Source organism: Echinops telfairi, unplaced genomic scaffold (genome assembly GCF_000313985.2).
Source record: "Echinops telfairi isolate 266 unplaced genomic scaffold, ASM31398v2 ScPeMD7_1;HRSCAF=3_0, whole genome shotgun sequence".
NCBI classification, from domain to species: Eukaryota; Metazoa; Chordata; class Mammalia; order Afrosoricida; family Tenrecidae; genus Echinops; species Echinops telfairi.
Window position 1 is genome coordinate 72,952,568 of NW_022103896.1, and position 25,678 is coordinate 72,978,245.

The following is a 25,678-nucleotide window of genomic DNA, read 5'->3' on the forward strand; positions in this document are numbered from 1 at the left end:
TAAATGCCCTTTGCCTCCCAGCTCTTTCCTCCATTTCCCTTGACTTTCCTCCTGTCCCCCTATCATGCTCAGTCCCCACCAGGGTTTCAGCAGTTCCTCTTTGTTACATTACTCTTGATCATGCCTTACCAGGCCTCCCACACCCACCTCACCACCAGTTTGGATCACTTGTTGTTCCCTTGTCCCTGGGTTTGTTAACACCACTTCCTTTCCCCCCCCACCTCCCCCTCTCCCATGTTTTCTCCTCCAGATTTTTCATCCAGCTCATCTTATTTAGACAGGCTTGCGGGGATAATAACATGCACTTAAACAAGACAATAATATACAGCAAACCAGTGACAAACAAAACACAACAAAAAAGAGCAACTTGTAGTTAGTTCATGGATTGTTTGATGGCCTTTAGGAGTGTTTTCCAGTCCAGCCTGTTGGGGCACCATGCCCTGGCCTCAAAGTCCACCTTCAGCATTCCCTGGGGACCTCGCTGCTCCATTCCCCCACTGTTCTGTTGCACCCCCACCCCACCCCCCAGTGTCTTGTCTCAGTGTGGCGGGATCAAATCTGGTACAGTTCCCACACTGTGTCTCCAGTGCTGTCCCCTGTAGGGCTATGGGTCAGCGAGGGGCACCATGTCTCATAGTAGGGCCGGCCATGTGGTCCTCTCTGTGGACTGGCTTGTCCAATCAGGATCATCGTCCCCATAGCCTGGTGAGCCAGGATGTGTTCCACTCTCTCCTCCTCCCCCTTCATTTGCCCCTATGTGCTCCAATCAGATATGTCCCTTTCCCGGCGCTGCAGACTCTGCCGTCCTTTGAAATAAATTCTTCTTGGGGGAGGGGTAGGTGTCCACATAGTAGTTGGGATTGGGGCTTGCCCCTCAGACCTCTCCACTGGTTCCCTACTCGTTGTTGAGTTTTAAAAGTTCTTTAAATATTCTGAAGATTAACCCTTAGCACCTATATATTTGCAGGTATTTCCTCCAATTTGTACATGGGTTTTTGTTTGTTTGGTTTTTGCTTTATCGTTTTTAAAAATATCTTTTGAAGCACAGGATTTTAAATTGCACGAAGTCTTAATTTCTTTTTTTGTTGTTTTTTTTATCGTTTAATTAGGGGCTCATACAACTCTGATCACACTCCACACGTACTTCAATTGTGTAAAGCACATCTGTACGTTCATTGCCCTAATCATTCTCAAAACATCCGTTCTCCAACCAAGCCCCTGGCATCAGCTCATTTTTCCCCTCCCTCCCCGTTCCCCCCTCCCTCATGAACCCTCGATAATTTACAAAGTATTATTTTGTCTTATCTTGCACTGTCCGACGTCTCCCTTCACCCACTTTTCTGTTGTCCATCCCCCAGGGAGGAGGTCACATATAGATCCTTGTAATCGGTTCCCCCTTTCCACCCCACCCTCCCTGTACCCTCCCAGTATCCTCACTCACATCACTGGTCCTGAAGGGATCATCCGCCCTGGATTCCCTGTGTTTCCAATTCCTATCTGTACCAGTGTACATCCTCTGGTCTAGCCAGATTTGTAATGTAGAATTGGGATCTGATAGTGGGGGTGAGGGGTGGGGGTGAGGAAGCATTTAGGAACTAGAGGAAAGTTGTATGTTTCATCGTTGCTACATCGCACCCTGACTGGCTCATGTCCTCCCCGAGACCCTTCTGTAAGGGGATGTCCAGTGGCCTACAGATGGGCTTTGGGTCTCCACCCCGCACTCGCCCCCTCATTCACAATGATGACTTTTTGTTCTGATGATGCCTGACACCAGATCCCTTCGACACTTTGTAATCATACAGGCTGGTGTGCTTCTTCCATGTGGGCCTTGTTGCTTCTGAGCTAGATGGCCGCTTGTTTATTTTAAGCCTTCAAAACCCCAGATGCTATATCTTTTGGTAGCCGGGCACCATCAGCTTTCTTTACCACATTTGCTTATTCACCAGCTTTGTCTTCAGCAATTGTATTGGGAAGGTGAGCATCATAGAATGCCAATTTAATAGAACAAAGTGCTCTTGCATTGAGGGAGTACTTGCATGGAGGCCCAATGTCCATCTGCTGCCTTAATACTAAGCCTATAAATATATGCACATAGATCTATTTCCCCATCCTCATATAAATATATTTACATATGTACCTGCCTTCATCTAGACCTCTGTAAATGCCCTTTGCCTCCTAGGTCTTTCTTCTATTTCCTTTGGTAGTCTTAATTTCTTTATTTGTTTTTCTTTTGTAGTTCTTGCCTTTGTCATAACTAAGATTTCCTTGCCAAATGCAAAATGATAAGGATATTCCCGTGTGTTTTCTTTTAGGAGTTAGTTTTTGTTCTTAACATTTGGGTATGACCCATTTTGAGTTAAATTTTATATGCATTGTGAGATGGGGTCCACTTACACACTTCACTATTTAAAGACTCATAGTGTTTGAACAGTATTTTGAAGAGTTCAGGTGTTTGATTAAGCGGAGTAATGGATACTACAGAGTTCTGTGATATTGTATCCTAATAAAATGAACTAAAAATCTTTCTAAGTTTAAAGATGAAAATATTTTCTATCATGCTATCATTTGTTTAAGTAAAAAACAACCAAATTTTTATTTAAAATTTTCATTTAAATAACCTTTAGCATTGCTATCTGCTATTCCTCTTTGGGCCTCTTATGTATATAACACTCTTTTGGAACAATAAAGAGGTATTTTGCTTTTTAGGGAATTAGAAAAGGATCCTAGGTGCTTGCTGTTGTTCTAGAAAGCAGACAGACTTTGGTATGTAGCTCCAAAATCCAAGTACTGAGTGTCTAGCTTCAGTCACTGGGTTTTGCTTGTTTTCTAAAAGGAAGCTGGTAGTGGTAAATGATCCATTTTTATTTTCATTCCTGTTCTCCTGCGAATAGACTGGCTATTAGAAAATGCCACGAGGGCAGAATAATGAGCGGCTCTCCTGCCCCTGAGCCCAGACTTCAATATGCTTAGCTAGGTGGAGAGAGAATTTGATCAAGGAAAAAAAGAAAGAAAGTTTTCACTTGGCTAATTTGGGACTCGTGTCTTTTCTTAGAGTTAGAGGGTACCCTGAACCAAAGGCTAAGTGACTACCAATTTTACAGCAGCCACCCCACACTTGCACCCCTGGTAGTCCCTTAGAAAAGGTTCCTAGTGGAATTGTGGACTACCAAATAGGTCGAGCTAGAGGAGCAAGCCATCTTCCTGGCTCTTGTCATCAAGTTTCTGCCATGCTTCTAGCAGCCATGGGTCTCTGGTTCAGTAGATGTCTGCTGTCTCTTCACAGGCTAGCAGATCTCCGAGGGAGGAGTAGTCTCGAGTCAGTTCCAAACATGGAGGTGACCGTGGCACAGATTCTGCTGAAGCCCTTAAGTCTTGCACATGGTCCAATAACGCTGTGAGTCAGAGTAGACCAATAGTAGTGAGTTAGTTATAGGGTTCCTCATGCAATCCAGAGGCAAGTAAATTTTAAATAGGCTTTCCCCCAAATCAGAAAGTACAGGTTGTTTTTCCCTTTGTAAAAAACCACGATAAATTTTCAGGATTAACTAGAAATGCAGTTATGGTTTACTTGCCTGTCACCTTTCTCGGCTCTGATACCTCTCTGCTATTTCTTCATCACAGCCTCTCCAGACTAGCTTGTTTCCTACACCCTCACCTGGTCACCGCCTCACTTATCTCCCCTCCACACTAGAGCATTCTAGAGAGTTAATTCTTCCTTTAAACTGAGCTGTATACTTGATGACCTGTATACATAGGCTGACACAAAGGTTTTTGGTTTTTTTTAATTAAACTCGGAAAGCTGGGAGTATACAGATCATATTCCACAAAAGACGGCCTTTGACTGCCTCTAATTCCAAGGCTGCTTAGCACCATTGAGAGTTAAGGTGGGCCCTACTGACCATCAAGGATGGTCAGGTGGCAGGTGGTAAAATAACAGACTTTTTCAATTATTTGATCTCAAACCCACAGAGTCTGTGTGATTGGCTGACAACCTTGTCTCACATTGAACTCCAGAGATCTAGTTAAACTTTTAAGTTTATTAGGCAATATAAGCTGCCTCTGGTGTTCTTGCCTCATTTGTCCTTTACAGAAAGCTGACCCAGATCGATACTTAATTCTCACAGGCTTTTAATGATATGTATTTATTTCCCAGTCCTGAGTACTTAGAGCAGCAGTTCTCAACCTGAGGGTCGAACGACCCTTTCACAGGGGTCGCCCAATTCATAGCAGTAGCAAAATTAGTTATGAAGCAGCAACGAAAATAATTTTATGGTTGGAGGGTCACCACAACATGAGGAACTGTATTAAAGGGTCGCGGTATTAGGAAGGTTGAGAACCACTGACTTAGAGACTAGCTTGTGCTGTCACCTGTCTTACCTTAAGATTTTGTCCCTAGTGTCTGATTCCTGAATTGAGAAAGGAAAGGTGGTCATTTCTCCTTTAAGAATCCTGCATCTAGGGACCCTGGTAGTATAGTAGATTATGAGGAGATAGGTTGCTAACTCCCGTAAAGAGTTACAGTCTCTAACCTCAAGTGAATTTCTAGCTTCAGTCATTGTGCCTTGCTTGTTTCTCAAAAGAGTTGTTAACTCCTGTAACCCATGGTCGGCACTTTTACTCTGTTGTATAGGATCACTGGGAATCGGAATCGACTCGGTGGTGTTGAGATCTTGCACCTTCCCAGCTGCTTATCTATAAATGAATGACGCTACTGTAGAGGTTAAATTCCTCTTCAGGAGGTTGTATTCTAACACACCAGTGACCAGTTAGCCCACAGCCCTGTTACCGTTTGTCATGAAGAGTGTGAGGAGTGACCAGAACACCAACCATTCTCTATGGCATCTGGCGCCCATCCTGTGGGCCATTTCCTTTCAGGTTGTGAACAGACTGGACCTTTGATACTTCTGTTTGGAGACCACATGACTCTCATACTCAGAGGAAAGATCCCAGCACACCCCTGAATCCTTTACCCCACATGAAGGGAGTTCCCTCACTCTTACTTCATCCTCAGAAAACTTCATTGCTGGTCTAGATTGAGTAGACCACCATGACCAGTGAACTGGTCACCACATAAACCCTGGCAGTGCGGGTGTTTATTCTGAGCATAAATTGTCGAAAGAGACATTGTCCTCACATGTGCTCCTGCTTCATGCTAGTGAGATTGGAGTTAGGACCCCTGTCCACTGCTCAACAGATAGCAGTGCATGACAAGGCTTGGCTTCCCAAGTTGAGACATCAGAGCCTCACCTGCCATTGCAACCAGGGACTAGAAGTATCTGTTCCCACTGTAAACTTGCTTAGCACCCTAAACATCATTGAAGCTAATGAGACTGACATTTCATTAAACACCAGTTTCCTGCTCCAGGGTTCGAGAATGTTTTGATTACTTGAATAAATGAGTGAAGTGATGCATGGTGCATATGAGAGAGTGACTGTAGAAAGGACTCCAGAGAAGACATTTAAGAGACAATCATGAATCTGGTGTTTTTTATTTTTGTTTTTGGGGAGGTTTTTTTGTTGTTGTTTTTTAACTAGAGATCTTATACCAAGAACCACGTTTGAATAGAATAACATTTGTTGAAAATACTTTCAAAGGTACCTTTGTTAATGGCCTAAATAAATATTAAATATAGCTAAAGTTATTTTGCTACGTCCCAAATCCTCAAGAATGAGTTTCACTTCTACAAATTTCCATACGAAGAGGAAATCTGTAGTAAAAATGCTTATTCTTGAAAGGAACTGAGAGATTGAAGCTTGTATCTCCTGGACCATCCAGTGACCATTGATAAACATCTCCTTTTTCACTGCGCCTCTACTTTACCAAACACGGTGTCCTTTTCCAGGGACTTGTCTCTCTTGACAACATGTCCAAAGTATGTAAGACCGTCTCCCCATCCTTCCCATACTTCTTCCAAGACAGTCAATGGGCTCGTTCTTTCAGCAGCCATGGTCTTTCAGCATTCTTCTCCAGCACCACAATTCAGATGCATTGATTCTTCTTCAGGCTTCTTCATTGTCCAGCTCTCAAGGTGGACTGACAGCATGGCTGCAACAAGGGACTCTCTAGTATGGGAACAATTGTGAGGACAGTGCGGGGCTTGCGGGGCTGGGCAGTGTTTCCTGCTGTTCTGCACAGGGTTTCTGTGAGTGGAAACCTACTTACTGGATGGCGCCCAACAGCCACAACTGACGTAGATCAACATCTCCCTTGGGCAACCGTCTGCCTCCACAGGACCTTCCAGAGCAAACTGCCCCAGGACCCAGGGTGAGGTGTGGTCTGTGGGGTCATGGTTGCCCCTGGAGCACATAGCCCTGCTCAGAGTCCCTTTAGAATCTCAGTCTTTGAGTCCTGATTCCTCATCTTGCACTTCCACATCTGCTCAGCTGCTTAAAGGAGTGACTAGAGTGCAGTGGCACATTCTTTGACTATATCCTTATAGGTTTGCGAATTGACAAAATACTTAAAGAGGATTGGTTTAGGCTAGCATAATACTGCTGTATAATAACCAACAAGGGGATGGCCATGTTACTTTGAAGTTGTCAACTTTTTTACTATTTGCTTGCAAAACTTGTATAGCATTCTTTTCAAATAAATCTGTTTGAAAATAGGAAATAATTTTAGCTACTACAACCAATCTGAACCCTAGTAAAATGTGTGCTGTGGTTAAGTCATTCACTCCTGACATTTGCCTGGTTTGATTTGGATTCTTGGCTTGCCCTTACTTCCTTTTTTTTATATAAATTCAGTTTTGTGGGTTTTGTACTGTATATGTCTTTTATTGCTTACTTTCATTGGGTGAACTTCGTTTACACTAAGTCTTAACTTTTGGGGGAGGTTTCCTCATTTTTCCCACAAATTACTTGAAATTACTTTTAAAATTTATAGCAGAACCTCTTTGTCATGTACATTCTTCCAAACTATGTAGTGTATTTTTGTTTATTTTTAAAAAATAGTCCCTTAATGTTCTTCTAAATACGGATTTAACTGTACCTACATAGTGTCATTAATGTGTAAAACACAGTGCCTTAATGTGATTAGTATGTGCAAGTTACCTTCATATATACTATTGTGACCTTAGCATTATACTGTCATAGAAATTAAAGAGGATTCAAAGTAATTTTTTGTTTGCATGTGCATTGGGGGGTTTCCTCACAGAATTTCCAGAACAAAAACTGTTTGCTGCCCTGTTGATTAAATGTGTTGTGCAGCTGGAACTCATCCAGACTATAGACAACATTGTGTTCTTCCCGGCCACGAGTAAGAAGGAAGACGCAGAGAACTTAGCTGCTGCACAGGTAAGGTGGTGTGAGGGCAGCTACTGTTTTGTGTGAGTAGGAAAATAGAATAAGCATTCAGGGATTCAGAGCAGAGGCCAGAAAATATTAACTTGGTGTGAGGGGGTGGGATCATCATCTTAAGGTTGTGATTTTAAACCATGAGACTAGAGAATGTCTAGAGCAGGTCAGTGGAGCAGATCTGGTCCTTGGGCCCACTACCATTATCTTATACATCCAGTGATAGCCACCCGGTGAGAGACCGAAAACAAATCAGGGAAGCTGAAGGAGGCACGGGAAACAATGCCTCCTAGAGATCATAGAAGGCTTGCGCTAACAGGAGGGTCTAACCCACTCCATCAGATACTCCAGGTTGCTCAAGCCCTATGAAGCCCGCGACTGACCACGGAACCTAACAATAAGGAGGACTTTGGTGACCATATAAGATGTGTCTGTGCGCAGTGGTGACAAAGGCCTAGTTCTAATGAGTTTTATAAGAGGATATGAAGACAGCAAATATCAGTTACTTCTTCAAGATGCATGAGTGTGTGAGAGCACAGCGAAGTAGATTGTAACTGGAAGAAGGTCAGGAAAGCGGGGTATTTTGTTTTGCTTTATTTGTCAGGCCTGGCGAGATTACATTACAGCACAATCACTGAGAGTTTGCATTAGACAGAGAGAAACAGTACAGAAGGGAGCAGGCTATTTTCTAGAGCCGTCTATCTGTTTCAGAGGCTGGGGATGGGGTCTAGAGCACATGACTGCCTTAGGTAGAAGCTTGCTGTCACTCCTGGCAGCAGCAGGGAAGACAAAGTGTGTGGGTATAGGAAGATGAGGACATTTGTTGCTGGGAGCTTGTGGAAGATTTCTCCTGGTAGCTTCTATTAAGGACATCAGAAGAAAAGTCACCCATCAAGTGAGTTTGCAAGAAAGTATTAGATATTTGAGGAGAGCAGTAAAGGCCTGAATCAGTGGCCCAGAAGGATGAACTAGGGAAACATACAGTTACAGGATAGCATCCAGAGCCCTGGGGATTTAAAGAGGATCCGAGCCAGGCAGTTCTTTAACAGGGCAGGCTTGTTGTCTGAATGCAGGGTATCGAGGAATTGAACCAGACTTTAATTTTGCTAGCCAATTACTAAGGAGAGAGGAAGGAGGAGTTATTCAGAAGAATGATTGTAGTCATGGTCCATCGACTCCAGACTGATTAAGAGTAGGGCAGCCCTGCAGAGATGAGGAACAGGGGATAGGAGTGGGGGCAGGGGGTGTTGAGTAGGGGTGAGGATGGTTGGAGGCAGGCACAGAGGAGGGGGACTGAGGAGGTAAGGGATGACAAGCCACTATAGATAGGGTACATGGAATGGAGACTGGATTTCACAGGAACTAGAGGTGGGCCTTTCTCCGTTTTCTCTTGAGTGAGTAGGTTTCTGCTCCAGTGGCTTTGACTGTCCGTGCTCACTGTGGTGCTTTGTGTCCTGCAGAGAGATGCAGTGGACTTTGATGTTCGAGTTGATACGCAAGACCAAGGAATGTACCGCTTTTTAACATCACAGCAGCTGTTTAAATTACTGGACTGCTTATTAGAGTCGCATAGATTTGCCAAAGCATTTAATTCAAACAATGAACAGAGGACAGCTCTGTGGAAAGCAGGTAAGCTGTGCAGGTCTCGGGTTTTCATCCTCACCGCTCATGGATGTGCAGCAGATGTGTACCCTTCCCAGAATGCATTGCCTGTGCATTCATGCCACTGTATCCGGTTTTCATTTTAATGTCAGTCTAGCAGCCAGGCCTTTTCCTAATGTACAGAGTCCAACAACTGCCTGGATAGGGCTCTTTCCCTTTAGCCATTCAGCCTGGTGCTTGGCTGATTTCACCATTGTTCTTCACCTTGTGTACTCAGTCTGGACCTTCATGTTGGTAACAGCAACAACAAAAAACTCACTGCCATCGAGTCGATGCCGACTCATAGCGACCCTGTAGGACAGGGAGAACTGCCCGCATGAGTTTCTGAGACTGGAACTCCGCCTGGGAGTAGAACGCCCATCTTTCTCCCCAGGAGCAGCTGAAGAGAAACTGCTGACCTTGTGGGCTGCAGTCGAACATGAATGCTAGCATGACAGGCTGCTTCTTAAAAATAGCACTGTGTGGTGAAGGGAAGGCTCCCCCACCACCACTGACACAGGGATTTGAATGGCTCCTGTGTGTTTACCTGGCTGCGTCCATTATTCCTTAAAACAAAAGCGAATGTTGGAGGAGGGATTACAGTGGATATGGATGGGGTCTTTGTATTGGAACATGTTAGAAAATGTAAATAAAGAACAAGCTTTATATTAATGAGGTAACCTGACAGTGTTGAGTTTATTTAAGAAATCATTATTCAGTGCCTGTTCGATACTAAACAGTGTTAGGAGAGGGAAGGCAGGCCCCAGAAAGAAGGGAATTGGGGTTCTTGGAGCATCAGCTCAAAACTCCTACACATGTGGTTTGTTCATGCTCTTAAATCTGACCTTAGCCTTTCCTTTGGCACATCCTTGTGACTGTGAAAGAATGACCTGTGTGCTTAGTTTACCCCTTTCTGCAGCCTACCGCCCACTAGGGCTCCAGGAGCTGCCCAGTCGGTGCCCCTCTCATTTTCCATCCATGAGGCATTCGCATCCATGCCTTTGAGCAGCTTGCCCACTTGGTGGTGTGTGCACTTGCTCCTCTGGTACCCAGTGCCGGTGCCACTGCACCTACAGCCCTGGACGGGGGCTTTCAAGTCTGAAAGTAGTTGTATACCCTTTGTCCTCAGCTTGAGTGGGAGGGAATGTGTGCATGGAAGTCACCCTCAGGCTGTGCACTGGCCCATTCCCCGCACAGTCTGGGTGCTCCCTGCCCCCAAGGTTGACATCCTGGCTCTGCTATGTACATGGCCAGCCCCACAAGCACAGTGTGCCCTGGATAGGCTGTTACTAAGATGCCTTCTCAACTCATCACAAAATCCTGCCCTTTCTGCAGGCTTCAAAGGCAAGTCCAAACCCAACCTTCTGAAGCAGGAAACCAGTAGCTTGGCTTGTGGGCTGCGCATCCTCTTCCGGATGTACACGGACGAGGGCCGGGCCAGCGCCTGGGAGGAGGTCCAGCACCGACTGTTAAAGTAAGCATCTTTAGACATTTACTTCCTATGAGCCCTTGGTATCAGTTCCTCTCCCCCCCCACCTTGTGTCCCCGTGATAGATTATAAATTATTCATATTTCACACTGACCGTTACCTCCCTTGCCCCAGTTTCTGTTGTTCTTCCGTCTGGAGGGGGGGTGTGGTTATATGTCAATCATTAGGACGGGTTCCCCCTTTCTCCCCTTCCCCTTCCGGTATTGCTATTCCTGTTCCTGCATTCTGTGTGTCCTGAGCTTTTATCTCTTACCTGTACCTGTGTACATGCTCCAGTCTAGTCCAGAGTGAGAAGCAGCACTGGGGTCATGATAGTGGGGGGTGAGGAAGGCTCAAGGAACCAGAGGAACATTGTGTGTTGCATCAGTGCTTTACTGCGCCCTGGTGGATTCATCCCTCTCTGTGACCCTTCTGTGGAGGGATGTTTCATTGTCTACTCATGGGTTTTATGTCTCTGCTCTGACCCCACTCGTTCTCAACAATTTGTTTTTGTTTGTTTGTTTGTTATGGATCTTCTGGTGCCTGTTACCCGGTCCCGTGATACAATTGATGTATGGATTGTAATAAGTTGTTAAGAGCCTCCAGTAAAAGGAGATTTAATTGAAAAAAAGTAAGCATCTCAGTTGAGCTTCAGCGCAGACACAGGTGCCTCTGCACGTGCCATGGCCTGGCTTGGAGCTGCAGAGCCACACAGGCCCTGTGTCTTAGCCATGCGGTGGAGCTCATGACAACCCTGCTCCACAAAATGATTTTGAAAATTAGACGTGATCTTAAAAACAAACATGCATCGCACAGCTGGTGATAGCAACAAATTGGATCTATTGTTGCTTTTACAGGGTAGAGGAGAAAAATTTGTTGCAATTTACAAACCATCTTGTGATAGTTTATAAACCCTCCAAAGAGAGTCCTTCTGGCTCATAGCAGCCCTCTGTAAGGTCTCGGAGATTGTAAAATTTAACAGATGCAGACAACCTCTTCTTTCGCCCAAGAGTGGCTGGTGGGTTTGAATCGCCAACCTTGAGGTTAGCAGTCCAGTGCCTCACCCACAGTGCCACCAGGGATCTTATAGTTTAAAGGGTTTTTTAATGCCATAAGATAGCCTCATTGGCATAGATGATATGAAAGGGAATGCCTACATTTAATTTGAAAAATATTTGCCTGGTGTGCTCTTATTTTTATTTCATTTCATAACAACATGGCTATTTTGTCCTTTAAAAAATTGAAATCCATGCTAAGAATTGGGTAGACCATTCTGAAAGAATGCTATCATCTCTCTGCAGTGTATTTCTGCGTGTACTTGGGGAACACATGTTCGCAGAGTCCAGTTAGGGTCTGAAGAGGTCACCTAGTTTGTTCCTATGTCAGCAGCAACACTGCTGTGGCCACACATTTCGAGAGGAAGGGCCACCATAGACGTCAGCCCGAGCCTCCAACACCAGGCACTGGGTTTTTGCTGCTCGACAGTGACTTTGAAGTTAAACTTACCTTAATGTCTCTGGTTTTCTTCCTAATGGAAAGGCAAAAAAGTGTTTCTGTTGAAACCCCAGTTACTGTAAACAGATGGCATCTGTTATTCTGCGCGCCACTCCTGTCCCCAGTGTACCGCATTCCAGCAGGTGTGCAGCCCGTTGACGAGCAAGTCTCTTCTTTTGCAGCGTCTGCAGTGAAGCACTGAGCTACTTCCTTACTCTCACGTCAGAGAGCCACCGAGAAGCTTGGACAAATTTGCTGCTTTTGTTCCTAACTAAAGTTCTAAAGATAAGTGATAATAGGGTAAGTATGAAGTGCCATGGACTTCTTGGCCCCTTCACTAAGCATATTTCCTTAGGTTGTCCAGCATTGTGAACTTAAATTTGAGGCAGTCGCGCTGGGTTGCAGACCTACTTCCTAGCGAGAGCTCTCAGGAGCAGAGGAGGCAAGCCAATGCTTTGTTCAGCCTCAAGGAGGGCATCGTCCCGTCTCTCATCCTTGGTGTCCCGTCTCTCATCCTTGGTTTCCCGGCTTACGCAGCTTTGCTCTCCCATCAGTGATGCTCCCGACCCGCTGGAGCTCAGAATCCCTGAGGGTACCTTGACCAGCTACAGGATTCCTGCCGTAAACAGCCTAGGGGCCCCCTCTGACCTCCTGGCTTCCCTATTGCCATGAGGCCAGGGTCGGATATGCCTCAGCTGTCCATCCTCTACTATTCTGACCCCAGCCTCTGATGCTCCTCTCACAGCATGCTACCTCAGTGCCAGATTCGATCATTCATTGCAGTGGCCACACACAACTCACCAGAATACTCAACAGTTAAGGGTGTTTATTAGGGAAATTAATAGCTTACCACAAATCAGAATCAGCAAACAGTAGGGATAGTCTGTGGCCAGAACTCTCTGCAGTTCTGTTTTCATCCACATGGTCCCTGGGGTTTTGCCTCTATGAGCCAGATGAGGAGAAGGTACCCCAGAGCCTCGGTGCTGCTTCTGAGTTTCGGTGCCCGGTCTCTGGTGCGTCTGGTCTTGGCAGCCTCCCCAACTCAGACAGAGCTCTCGGACGTGCTCTTCCAGTGGTCCTCGGCTGTCTTCTCTGCGCCGCGGAGAGGACTCACATATCGAGGAGTGGCTTTGATGGGGTCTGGTGTGACTTTAGCTGACCCTCAAAGCCATACCCTCTAGCAGAGTACAGTCTAGTTTAAGGTGACCAGATTTTCACATTGGTGAAGCGGGACACCGATGATAACACTCATATCCTGGCGAAATAGCCACATGGCAGCTGAAAACGGTATACCCTAGCTTGTCGTGCATTCTTTCCAAAAATCGGGACTGTCCCTCCAAAAGCAGGACGTCTAGTTATTTGTAAGGAAGTAAAAGATCTGTCACCCCATTGAGTGCTAGGGTTGATTTGACTCTGACTGACTAGGTGAGTGACCCCTCCCCTCACCGCTCCATGTGCGTCCCTCCCAGAGCTTCGTGCACAGTTGCAGGTGATGACCTTCTGCCATGAGGAGGAGGGCTGGCCTTCGGCCAAGGCTATGCAAGTAGCTGCATTCCCCAGCTAGCATCTTCCCACACGCTCTAAAGGGGGTTGCTTGGTTCACACCCTCTACTAAAGTCAGAGCTCGATCCCACCCTTCTCCTCCATTCATGTAGTACAGCACACCCTCCCACATGGGATGATGGCCCCAAGCATGGAGTCCAGAATTCGAATACATCGCAGAGGAGTTCTCATATTGGAATTCCCGTTAGGACCCCCCAGTCCTCATTGCAAACTGTGTCGCCCCCCTCTCAAGCTTCCACGCAGAGCTCTCCCCTGTGAACTTGGCCTTTATCATTCTGGCAGCATATCTTGTAGCTCCATGTGATCCTGAGCCCTGTCATTTCAGAATTTGCACCAATAGGAATAAAGGTATATACAGACTTCCACTGCTACTGAGCTCACCTTGCAGCACAGAGTAGAGCTAGACAGAGCTAGAATTTTTACAGAATCACGCTGCCACGTCTTTCTCCGGTTCGCACCGTGACTTGGGGGGTGGCTGTTGCATGCTTACGCACTGCTTCACCAGGCCACCTTTAAAGTAGAAGCATAGATTAATAACACTGGCTTGTTGATTTTCACATTTGCAGATGCTGAGGTCTGACAGTAAAATTTACCACAGCTATTAGAGCTCGGGGAGCCCTGGTGGCACAGTGGGTTATACATGGTCAGTGGTTCAGGACCACCATTTGCCCTATGGGAGAGAGGCTTTCTACTCCCATGAAATATTTGCAGCCTTGGAAACCCACAAGGGCAGTTGTACTTTTTACTATAGGGTCACTGTGAGTTGGGATTGATCTGATGGCAGGAAGTTCTCTATTGGAGCTTGAGGTGTGGACTATAAGCTATGTAAATCATTCATCATATAGTAAGAACTGCTATTAATTTACTAACCCAATACTTTGTGATGCTTCCAATGCAAAATAGAAGCACATAACTGTAAATATAAATGCATACTTTAAGATTTTCAAAAGTATATCTTTTACTGTTTTAAAAAATACAAGTTATATTTTTTAATAACCTTACTACCATTCCAACTCATAGCGACCCTGTCGGACAGGGTAGAACTGCCTCTGTGGGTTTCCGAGACGCTAACTCCTTAGCTTCATCTTTCTCCCGCAGAGCAGATGGCACTTTGAACTGTTGGCCTTGATGTTAGCAGCCCAATGTGTAACCACTATGTCACCAGGCCTCCTAACCACTCAAATAGCTCACTTAAATAGACTCGGGTTACTCTGAGGTGATCTCAAGTGGCTTTGGGGGCATAGTGACCCCATGGAGGTAGAGCAATGCTGGTACCACATCAGGATCCAGCATGCAGCTCCATTTCCATCTGCCTGAGACCAATAGAGTCAAAACCACATGGCAGAAGCCTCCTACCCCCACCCCGCCCCGTCTCACTTTCCAGGTTGCTGCGCTTTCAGCATGTCACACTGCCTCTGTGTCTTCAGGAACGAAGAGGGACAGGAGAGGACACGGACAACAGAAGAGTGTTTAGAAATTTTAAGGGACTGCAGCAGAGATAGTAGAGGCAAAGTATAAAAATGAAGTATAAATATAGAATGCATTTTTCTTGACCTGAAACTATATACTGCAACATGAGCTAGAATCTTCCGTAAAATTTAAAAGTTTTAACAAAACCCAAAAAACCCTCATTGCCCAATACTGAGTCGATGCCAACTCAAAGTGGCCCTAAACAGAACAGAACAGAAGTGCCCTGTGAGTTTCTGGACTGGATCTCTATGGGGTATATAAAGCCGTTTCTCTCCCACCAAGTGGCTAGTGCTTTCGAACTGCTGACCTTGTAGATTGCAGCCCAGTAGATAACCATCATGCCATAGAGCGCCTACAAGTAAACAGAGGGGTACAGATAACTCAGATTGCTTAAAAACACTCCTCTAGCACCTGCTTATTATCCAGGGGGAAACAAATATTTACTTGATGTTTGTCAGGGAAATGTGATCAAAGTTGCTTTTCAAAATAAGATGATGTAGGTGCATGCTGTATGTAGTGAGTCTTTTGAATACTTCTCAGTCTTCCACACTCAGTCAAAATAATCATTGCTTCATGCAAAGACCATTTTTCCACAGGTCAGTATCGCCCCGTGCTCCGCCCAAATGCTTTGAATTTAAAGGCAGTTTTATTTATGCTGTGATTTTGGTTGGTAAGCAGTACTAAAAGAATTGTCTTTTTCTCCCCCCAGTTTAAAGCTCATGCATCATTCTACTACCCTCTCCTGTGTGAAATTATGCAATTTGACTTGATTCCTGAACTTCGTGCTGTTCTTAGGAGATTTTTTATGCGAATTGGAGTCGTTTTTCAGATCTCACAACCACCTCAACAGGAAGCTGGAATAAGCAAGCAATGATGGGCACTGTTGCTCTGCGGTGGTGGTGTTATTGTTGGCGTTACATCCTTCTTCTCTTTCAGTGGACTCTGGAGCTGCAGTTCTCTGAATTGTTTGTCTAAGGGTTACTGGTAAAAAATGCGTTAGAACTATAACGTCACACTTGCAACACTCCAGCCCCTTTGAGTGACTGATGGACTCACTGTGCGGTGTTGGGCTCCTTGAACAGGAGACTTGGGTCAACAGCACCCTCTCTCCTCCGTGATAGGAAAGGCCCCGTGTATTTATGGCAGGTGCGGAAGGTTTTGAAACTTACCCAAAGAACTATAGTTGTAAAGATTTGAACTTCTGCAAGAAGTACAACTCAGGAGAGCTGTATTTTGAAGGATAAAATGTTTATAACTAGGGGGGACAGGGGACGAAGAAGAAATTATTGTTCATGGTAAAGATATTTAGCAACTGTGGTATTCTTATTCTGAAGATTTTTGCACACTCAGGCTCCCTGAGATACTGGTAATCATCCTTCTGTGAAAAAATGTACAGAGATGCAGGTCTGTAATATAAACCTCTCAAACATTATAGAGTTCATCCTGCACTGTTTTATTTTATTTCTTTATTTTCATATTCCTTTGCTAAATGCCCATAATATTTTGTCAAATGCACTAAACGTTTGGGTTGAACTTTTTTATTTTGCGGGGACTTTTTGGTTTTGCCCTTTTGGCTGGGGGTGGGGGGCGGTGATCCTTTTGAGGGCTGAATATGCCCAGAAGCTGTTGTGGTGGACACTTGTCAAGACCGACAACAGAAAAGAAAAACATAAATGGTAGAAAATATCGCTACTGACCTAACTACCTGTAATATGCTTCTCTTAGGGCTTTTAAAGATGAGCCATTAAAATATAATGATCTTTCATGGACTGAAACTTGAATCACTGCAAAATAAATCTAGGTTGCTGTAACTTTTTTTCTCTTTTCTTTTGGGTGGGGTGGGGTGGGGTGGGTGGAGCTTGATGTAGATTTTACTCTGTACAGAATTTAATGTTGAATATATTAAAATAAATCCGGCATGGTTTGGGAGTGGTTAAGCTTACTGGAAATGTATTCATACTGTGAATTGTGATGGTTAAAAAGACAAGCTTGTCAAGCATTCCGTATTAACAGTGGTGTAGAAAATTTCTCAGATGGATAAAATGTATATGGTACAGATGTAAAGTTTTCTATGTAAAAAAATTCTGTACAACTTTCTGTACAATATTCTCATCTGGCATATTCTAATCAGGTTATAGGTCAATAAAGTTTTTGAATATTTCATCATTGCAATCAACCTGCATAACTCTCGGCTCCCTGTTTTCCTTGATTCTTTTTGATGGGAGGGTTACTTTCAGCCCAAACTACAAATCCAGTGTTTGCAGTTTTCTCTCAACTTGTGACATTAGATGCCTTGCTCTATCTCTATTCCCACCCCTCCCTTCTTTCTAAGCATAGGATATTTAAATACTCTTTAAATATTCTGAATATTCATTACCCAGCATGCTGAGAGAATGGCTAAATTTTCCTCAAGCCATTTGCAGTGTGATACTGTGCCCTAGGAACGCACTTGGAGCTGCATGGATCAACAGGCTGGAAAAGGAAAGTGGAGCATGTCAGCAAAGACTTATCTTAAAGGGGTTATATGAACAACGGAGTGTCTAGTCTCTGTTCCATGCTTCCAAGCTCACTGACCAGTTACTGACCAGTGTGCTTTATGAGAACAAAGAGTGTTATGATAGATCTAAGACACCGTATTTATTACCAAATCACAGCCCTGGGCAAGCTCAGTTCAGTCCTAGATCGGGGTTGTCTGCTAGGCACCAGGACCTGGGGCCCTTCTGAGATGAGAGCTTCAGACAAACGGGGGTTCTTCCTTGATGGTGTAGCATGCAGGCTCGACCCCCCAAAGGAAACACTGATTGCACCTCGCTTGAAGATAGATAAGGGAAAAAAAACAATAAGCCCATGGTTAGAGCCTTTAGAACCAAGATACATGGAGCTGAAATTCAAAATGTCAGGATTTGAAAATGCAGCCGTTGCTTGTACAGTGAATTACACATCCGTGGGGTAGTTTCAGCTTTTACCGTGGAAAAGTGCCGGAGTTCCAGCTGTCACGGGGCTGAAGCCCACAATCCCGGTAAAATGATTGCCCAGTATTTGAATAAATCTCTTGTTTTAAAGGGGCCACTTGCTACTTGAGTGATGAGAAAAGTTAGTCCTTATCCAGGGGTCACTTTGTGTTGGAATTGACTGTAGTCATGAGTTCAGTTTAGATGGTGGTGGTACAAAAATTGGAGAGGCTGTAACCATGGCCACTTGGTTAAGGACCAACTTTCATAATCCAGTAGCTCCTGAGACCATAGATCTTTACTGGAGCTGACAGCCCTTGACTCTTTGTTCTCCTTCAGGGTAGCTGGTGTATCTGAACTACCGACCCTGCAGTTAGCAGCCCAATGCTTAGACCACGGTGCCACCTTAGCTCCTTAAACATCTGCTCTAAAAACCTTAAATCTAGTTAAAATAAGTCAACATTGGTAATGAAAATAAAATTTTATTTCTGTTAAGAAGTAGTTAAATCATATAAATTAGTAACTTAAAACAATGCCTTCATTGGCACAATAAGGCAAAAAGCTGTAACAGTGCATGTCTCACAGGAATAAAATCAATTATGGCTCCCCTCATTTATACTGAGTATAAATGACGTGAACATAACTTAGCACATTGGATTCTCTAATTACAGAGCAAGTGGAATAATCCTAGCTGTAACAGATGTATCTACTGAATGAATTTCTTCTGAATAGAAAGAATATCAAGTGTGCACGTAAGAGACTTCCGGTTTTACAGTAAAGATACGTTTTTTTCATCTTAAGGACAAGCAGAATTTAAATTAATGCACATATGGTAATTGATTCCAAGAGTTCATTACCACCCTAATTTATGGCAAAATTGTGCAAAAATAATCCTATACAATTCTACATTACATCAATAATTGTGGCATTTTATTTATGTACATAATATACATCATCATGGAACTAATACTCCTTGATTGATCATAAGTAATTTCCAGGTAAGGGCCAAAGAGAATGTAGTAGAGGTTCAAATTTAACATTCCTTTCACCTTAAAAGGCACTGCGGGTCCAGTACACATTTATTTTAACCGTGTGCGGTGGACAGGCCTTGCCAATGAAAAGTGCCTGGTTTCCCCGGAACCTGCTGCTCTGGCTGCTGCTCCTGCTGCTGCTCTGGACTCAGGTGCTCTACCATGAATCGCTTCATGGTCTCTGAGGTGCCGGGGCGGAGCCAGGGCTCTGTTGCCACAGAGCTGTCCTCGCCCATTTGCTTCATGATGTCATCAGGATCGACCAATGAGCCCTCATCATCTAAAGGACAGGTGAAGAAAAAAACACAAAACCCACAACTGAGCAAGGCTCTCATGCCCAACCCATGACAGTTCTGCAGTCCCCACAGAATTGAACTCCCAGCTGCCCTTCTTTACCCAGCTCTTCACTTAGAAATGGAGCTACAGGCCCAGAAAGTGATTGACTCCATGCTCGTGACGCCCCAGGGCTTCCGGAGTGAAAAGGACACGCCACCCGACAGGAAGGTGCCCACGGGAGAGGCCATATTACTGTTGCAACTTCCCAGAGGAACTTGCTGGACACCACCAAAAAATTAACTGGCAAAACATTGGGGGACTAATCCCAACCTGTTGTTCTGCTCTAGAAGTAGTTTTTTACATTTGTCTTATTAATGAAATTGATCATACTCCACTTCCGTATCTTGTATGTTACCACTTATTGTTAGATAGAATAATAGGAAAATCTGGCTTCCTACCCTGTGATGTCAATTTCTCTTTTTAAAAAATCCCATCTCCTGGTCTGTGAAGGATTAGCCCGGCAAAGGGACACGGGCAATCAATTTAATGAGCAATCAATCCACATGGTACCAAAAAGCTCCTGTTTGAAAGGACAATGTGAAGTTTAGAAACTGAAAACCTTCTGAAAGAACAGACTAAATGCTGCGTCTGCCCTCAATTTAACTGTTATCTGTTAAACATATTGCTTTTAAAAAGAAAAAGGAAACGAACAGCCAATACAGAGAACAGATCAAAAAGGCTGTCTAGTAAGAAAAAGTTACTCTCCTCATTCAACATCTTTTCATGTATGATATAAGAAGTCCAATATTCAGTTTATCAGGTCTGCTAGGCTGATTATATCTTTCAAATTAACACAGTATTACAGGTAATAGGCTCTGGGGGAAGTTTTTGTCATACAGTTTCATAGCATTAAGAATATTTTACAGATATTTCTAATACAAAGTCCCCGTTGCTGCCCTACATGCAAAAGGGGAGCGCAGGGCTGGCAGAGGAGCTTATTTGCTGCCTGCGCAGGAAGCCCTCACCATGCCGTGGGAGTGGTCAGCCAGTGGGCAGCCTGTCCGGTGGGGGTTGGGTTCTCAAGGTAACTACAGTCCAAGCACCCTCATGGAATGGGACGAGACTGACTGACTTAGAACCATTGTAACTTGAGGCTGTTTTGCTCTGTCCGTGGTGAAGACGACCAAGGTAAAGGTGAAAATAACTAGTACAACAGCTTGACATAGCTGGTTAAGGAACTCAAGAGTTACTTCCTGATAATCCCGGCCATACCGATTAGCAAAGCATGGATATATGTAATAGGCAATGTATGGATCTGTTCAGACTCCAAGGTAGAAAGGAGGCCTCGAAGTCAAACCTGTACTGCCGTGGCTGGGTGGCCACTGTGTGCTACCACAACTGAAAGGCCTTTACATTCATCCCTCAACCTTCAGTGAACACTTCCTGCACGCAGGTCTGAGTGCTTACAGAATATGCGAGAGGCCACCACGCTCGGTCATTTACCTGTGTTAATAGGTTTACTCTGCAGTTCATTCAGTCTTCGGAGCCGCTCATCATTTCTCAGTCTAAGCTCATCCACATTTATACTGGAAGCAGATTTTAAAGAGAGGCCATCTGGTGGTACACTGGGATGATCCTGCAGATAGAAAACAGAACTTCAGAAAGTCATTGACATATGTCGGAATGAATCCTGAATCCACGTATTTTGTTGCCCTTGAAAAATACAAGGTTAAGTCAAAGGATATTGCCACACACTTGCAGAAACCTTTATGGAACAAACACATGAAAATGAAATCGTTTTTCCAACTCCCCACCTCTAGGTCTACGCACTCTGAAAGCAGTGTTTCCATCCAGCCAACCTTTCCCCAAACCACTCTGCGCTGTCCGTTCACACCACCCCAGTCCCAGAATGCTGGTGGCCTCAGGGGATTCCAATCGTGTTCCTTTACAAGGGTGACTTTGTAAAGTCTAAAGGGGCAAAATTAGGGCTGGAGAGTGCATGCGGTCAGGAGTGACATTCTCACAGGACAGCCCTTGCTACCCTCAAACTATGAGCAGGTGCATCGTCATTTGGAAACAATTCCCAGCACTACTTTCCTGGCCTAATTCTCACCCATGCCGAACAAAAACACACTGCCGTCAAGTCAGCTCTGACTCAGTGACCCTCGAGGGCTTCTGAGGCTTCCGAGACGCGAACTCTTCACAGCAGTTCAAAGCCGCTTCTTTCTCCCGAGGAGCAGCTGGTGGTTTCAAACGGCAACACACTCACTGTGCTGCCAGCACGCCTCCACCCGTGCAAGCTCCTTCCTAATGCACGCTGCTGCTCTCACCCTGGCCCCTGTCCACTGGAGAAACGTGACCATTGCCCCGTGTTGGAATTAAAATCAGTCACACCTTTTAGGCTGACCTCTTGCACCTTGAATTTTAAGTGACCCTGCCTAACCCACCACTCAGCCCACCTGAAGGCAATGCTTTGATTGGATGTTGTTGTTGTTGTTTTAAACACTTTACCAAGTGCAAGACAGGTGTGATACTGAGGGAATGTCCACATCAACACTGCAGGAGCATGCTTAAACACATTTTGTTTGGGAAAAACCCATGCATGTATGAACTCATTAGTCAAAATTGCCTCGATAGCAGTGGGTTTTATGCTTGAATTGGAATCCTAATAGCAAGACTTTCTTTACTTACTCTCAAATACCATGTGTTGAGCAAAATAAAGCAAGAGGAAATATGTAGCACTTACATTCTGATGCTGATGTTTATCTATGTGACCTTTAGTCATCAAGGGCAAAGTTAAGATGATCGTGGAAATGGTGCCATTAGGGAAATTTTGGAAAATAGTACAAGATCCAAAAGGGAAAAATTACTAAATAAGGGGTAAGAATCAATCCAAGTATAGTGATCACGACATACAATTGAGTGTGTACATAAAACCCTTTATACATTGGTGCCAACAAAATTCCATGAATAGAAAAATAAGACTCCTCAGCATGTCTGCATGCAAAAGTTCTTCTGGACCCGACTCATGCTGGACAGCCTATGGCAGAGTGGATCACAGACTGACATCTAAGAGGCAAAACACAAGACAAACCAGGAGTCAATTTTCATGAGGTTGGCAACAGCGGCTGCTTCAGACACGAATGAGAAACAGGAAGAATGAATGGTAAGGGCACTTGACAAATGAAGGAAGTCCGTTTCAACGCACACCTTCAAAAGGTAAATGGCAACCCAGAGCCCGGGAAGAGATACTTACAGAGTAGGTGCTGCCAAAGGGACTTGTACCCAAACTATTTGAAGAACTCTTACAACTAAGCCACATGAAAGGCCAATTAACCCAATTTTAAAATGAGCAAAGGATTTAAGTATATATTCCTCCTGAGAAGATACATGAATAGTTAATAAGCACATGAATAGATGTTCAATATTATTAAGTATTAGGGAAAACCACAATGAGATATCATGGCACACCTAATAGAATGGCTATAACCAAACAGACCCTAACAAAAGTGTTGAAAATGTATAGAAATCAGAGACCTCATCTATTGCTGATGGGAATGTAGAATCGTGGAAAAGTCTGGTCATTCTTCAGAATAATGTAGATTATCACATAGTTCATAGGTGGACTTGAAGGTATGTATTTCAATGAAGTGTTAAAAAATACCAATTCAAGGGTCCATTGTGCCCCGATGAGACTGGAGAAGTGAAGTATGTGAGTTTCCTCCCTTCCAGAGAGTCCAACATGGCTGGAGATGCAAACTATCACCAGAACTACCCGCACACATCTATGCATTTGTTAAGTTCAAAAAAGTTTTTGAGAGAGAGTGGGAACCTCAAGGAGGAAGTCGCCTGTGTTTTAGCAGAGAAGCTGCTAAGGCAAGGCCCAGGAGAAAAACAAGGAGATGAAGACAATCTTGAACCAGTTCAGACGATTTGAAAGCAATGGTAGAATGGGCAGGTCTTCGGAAGGCAGTTCAATGTGTGTGTAAATTTTACCCTGTAGAGATTTAAGTACTTGTGTCTTATTTAAAGATGTATGCTCACAAACAGCAGATCATCAGGATTAAGAAGCAGCCTGCCTCTGTCTGGGTGGGAAGATTTTAAACTTGGACTGTGGCTAAGGGTTCTCAGCAACTACCTAGAGCACCTTCCTTTCTCGAAGGTGGGGGTGGAGTTGGGGGAAGGTGAGCAAGAGACCAGAGATTGCATCCAGATAGAGACAAGATCTATGGAAAACTAAACTGGGGGCCTGGTTTATCTTCTGGTTTAGCATGCGTATGTACACACACACACACACACACCTACGGTCAACTTTTTTGTAAGCGTCAGATTTTTCCACTGTAAAGTTACTCTATATTGAGGAAGAGGCATTATGGTCCACCCCTATAAATTATTTGGAATTGGTCTGACCATGACATTTGTCTATTCTCTACTTACTTACTCAACCTTTCATTTACATCAATATGGATTCGTGGCTATTTTCTGGTTTATAATTCACTGAGCTATTTCTATATTATTGCTCAAAATATTTTACCCTGGGCCATTGAGCCATTTCAGTTGGTCAGTTAATTTGCTAATGCTAACACAATTTTTGAAGTTTACTTGAAGCCTGAAATCTAAAACATAACTTAAAATTAGAGATGAGTACATGGACCTTGGGAAAATAACTCTCTTCCAGAGACCCCAATGGCCATTACAGACCCACTGGCTTGAGCATCGTTGTCTTGTACCAGCCTTCACTTTTCGCTTGCGGGATAAGGCTGCTGCTGGAAGGTCAACCACTGAGTCCGTCACCGTGGCCTGCTGCTGCTTCAGAGTATGACGGGTGAGCTCAAGTGCAGGTCCCCTCCCCCTTACACCAAGCTATGTTATCCAAGTGCCTGTGTGCTGGTATTACATTGCTAATAGCAGCAGCACCTGCCATGTGTCCAGTGCTCCCTGTGTAGTTGGCTCAGTGCTAAGTGCTTCCCATATATCTTCTCTTTCTCCGTGCCGTGGATAAGGAAAGAGACCAAGAGTTTAAGCTCACTCACTGCCCAACGAGAACAGAGCATCACTGGCTCCAAAGCCGGTACTCTCTAAAGGCTGTCGTCTTAGGAAGGTGTGCAAACAGTGAAAACAGCATCGGTTTGAACCTCGGCCTTCTTGACTATGTAACCTTGGGGAAGTGACTGGTCAAAATACGGGCTCCTGCAGAAAGGACAGAAGCTGGGGTGAGGAATTAACATCTACAGGGCAGCGTCTGTGACAGGTACTGAACTGTATACTTACAGTCACCCTGGAGACAGGTTCAATAACTGGCCTGAGAGTCCACCCAGCTCTCTTGAGGACAGAGCTTGGATTCAGACCCAGGTCCCCCTCACTCCAAAGTGAGTGCACTTTCTTTACTGTCCCAACCCAGTGGGTTGGAACCAAGAGCTCATCCTCTCAAACGGAACATGAGAAGAAAAAGATATTTCATACATACAAAGTCCAGTTCTTTCAATTTGTTCCTTCTGCGCTCTCTCGCAGAGGGCAACCGAGATGGCGGAGGAAGGGGGTCATCTTCGATGGCAGGGTATGTCTCTCCATATGCCCCTGGAAGGATCACACAACAAAGCAGTCTTAACTTCTACCACTGCCAAGTTCTTTACCCAGAACTAAACCAAAAGCTTATTTTTTCCCAATATTATTGTTATTATTTTGTGTCTTACACTGTCCGTTTTCTCCCTTCACCCACATTTCTGTTCAAAAGCTTATTTTTTTACAGGTTTATGAATACATTACTTGCACATTATGTCAGTGTACCACCCAGTAGATTTAAAGGTGTAGAATCATCATCACGATGATCCCTCTCAAAATTTCCTTTTTGCTCATTTGCAATCACTCCCCACTCTTATCCTCCAAGACCAGGAAAACACTGATCTCCATTCTGCCCCACTAGATTGGAGGACTTTTCTCCCTATTTTGTATAAATGGAAAAATACAATGTAATCTTGGGTGTCTTTCATGTAGCACAATGCGTTTCAGGTTCATCTACGTTGTACCATGAATCAGTAATTGTTTTACACTGTGTAATATGTCACATTTTTCTATGCATTAACCAGTCGATAGATGGTTCAACTCTTTCAGGTTGTTAGTGATTATGAATGTTACCATGAACAACTATGCCCAAATATGCGAGTAGACACATGTTTTCATTCCTTTGGGGCATGTACTCTGGAGGAAATTGTGAAGTCATGTCATATGTCTATATACAACATTGAGGGACCTCCCAACTATTTTCCAATATGGTTATCCCACTTTACGTAGTCTGAGACTTCCAGTTTCTCCACAGCCCCACCAACATTTCACACTGTCAGTCTTTGTGATAGCCATCGTCAACAGCTGGTTTGACCATGTAAATGAATAGCCCACAACATTTAGGATTTTCCCAACTTTTTAATTTGGAAAACTGGTAAATCTGCAATGAAGTTATAGTAATAGTACAGTGAACCTCTCTCATTCAC

At 44.2% G+C, this 25,678-nt stretch overlaps 2 protein-coding genes across 8 annotated transcripts in view; one reads left to right on the forward strand and one right to left on the reverse strand.

The window, feature by feature from the left end:
* The window catches only part of ARFGEF1 (ADP ribosylation factor guanine nucleotide exchange factor 1), a 145,948-nt gene extending 128,840 nt beyond the window's left edge, over window positions 1-17,108 (forward strand). Inside the window, exons 35-39 of the mRNA XM_004697529.2 lie at window positions 7,157-7,296; window positions 8,757-8,925; window positions 10,273-10,411; window positions 12,082-12,199; window positions 15,642-17,108. Of these exons, the coding sequence (XP_004697586.2) occupies window positions 7,157-7,296; window positions 8,757-8,925; window positions 10,273-10,411; window positions 12,082-12,199; window positions 15,642-15,806 (731 nt within the window). The 3' untranslated portion in view covers window positions 15,807-17,108. The remainder of the gene's footprint in view (window positions 1-7,156; window positions 7,297-8,756; window positions 8,926-10,272; window positions 10,412-12,081; window positions 12,200-15,641) is intronic.
* Window positions 17,109-18,349: 1,241 nt separating this feature from the next.
* Window positions 18,350-25,678, reverse strand: part of CSPP1 (centrosome and spindle pole associated protein 1) — a 131,357-nt gene continuing 124,028 nt past the window's right edge. For all 7 annotated transcript variants that reach the window (XM_030887566.2, XM_013007271.2, XM_045295822.1 and 4 more), the window contains 3 exons: window positions 24,658-24,767; window positions 20,694-20,826; window positions 18,350-19,194 (listed from right to left, as the gene is read on the reverse strand). In XM_030887566.2, the coding sequence (XP_030743426.1) occupies window positions 18,968-19,194; window positions 20,694-20,826; window positions 24,658-24,767 (470 nt within the window). In that variant the 3' untranslated portion in view covers window positions 18,350-18,967. The remainder of the gene's footprint in view (window positions 19,195-20,693; window positions 20,827-24,657; window positions 24,768-25,678) is intronic.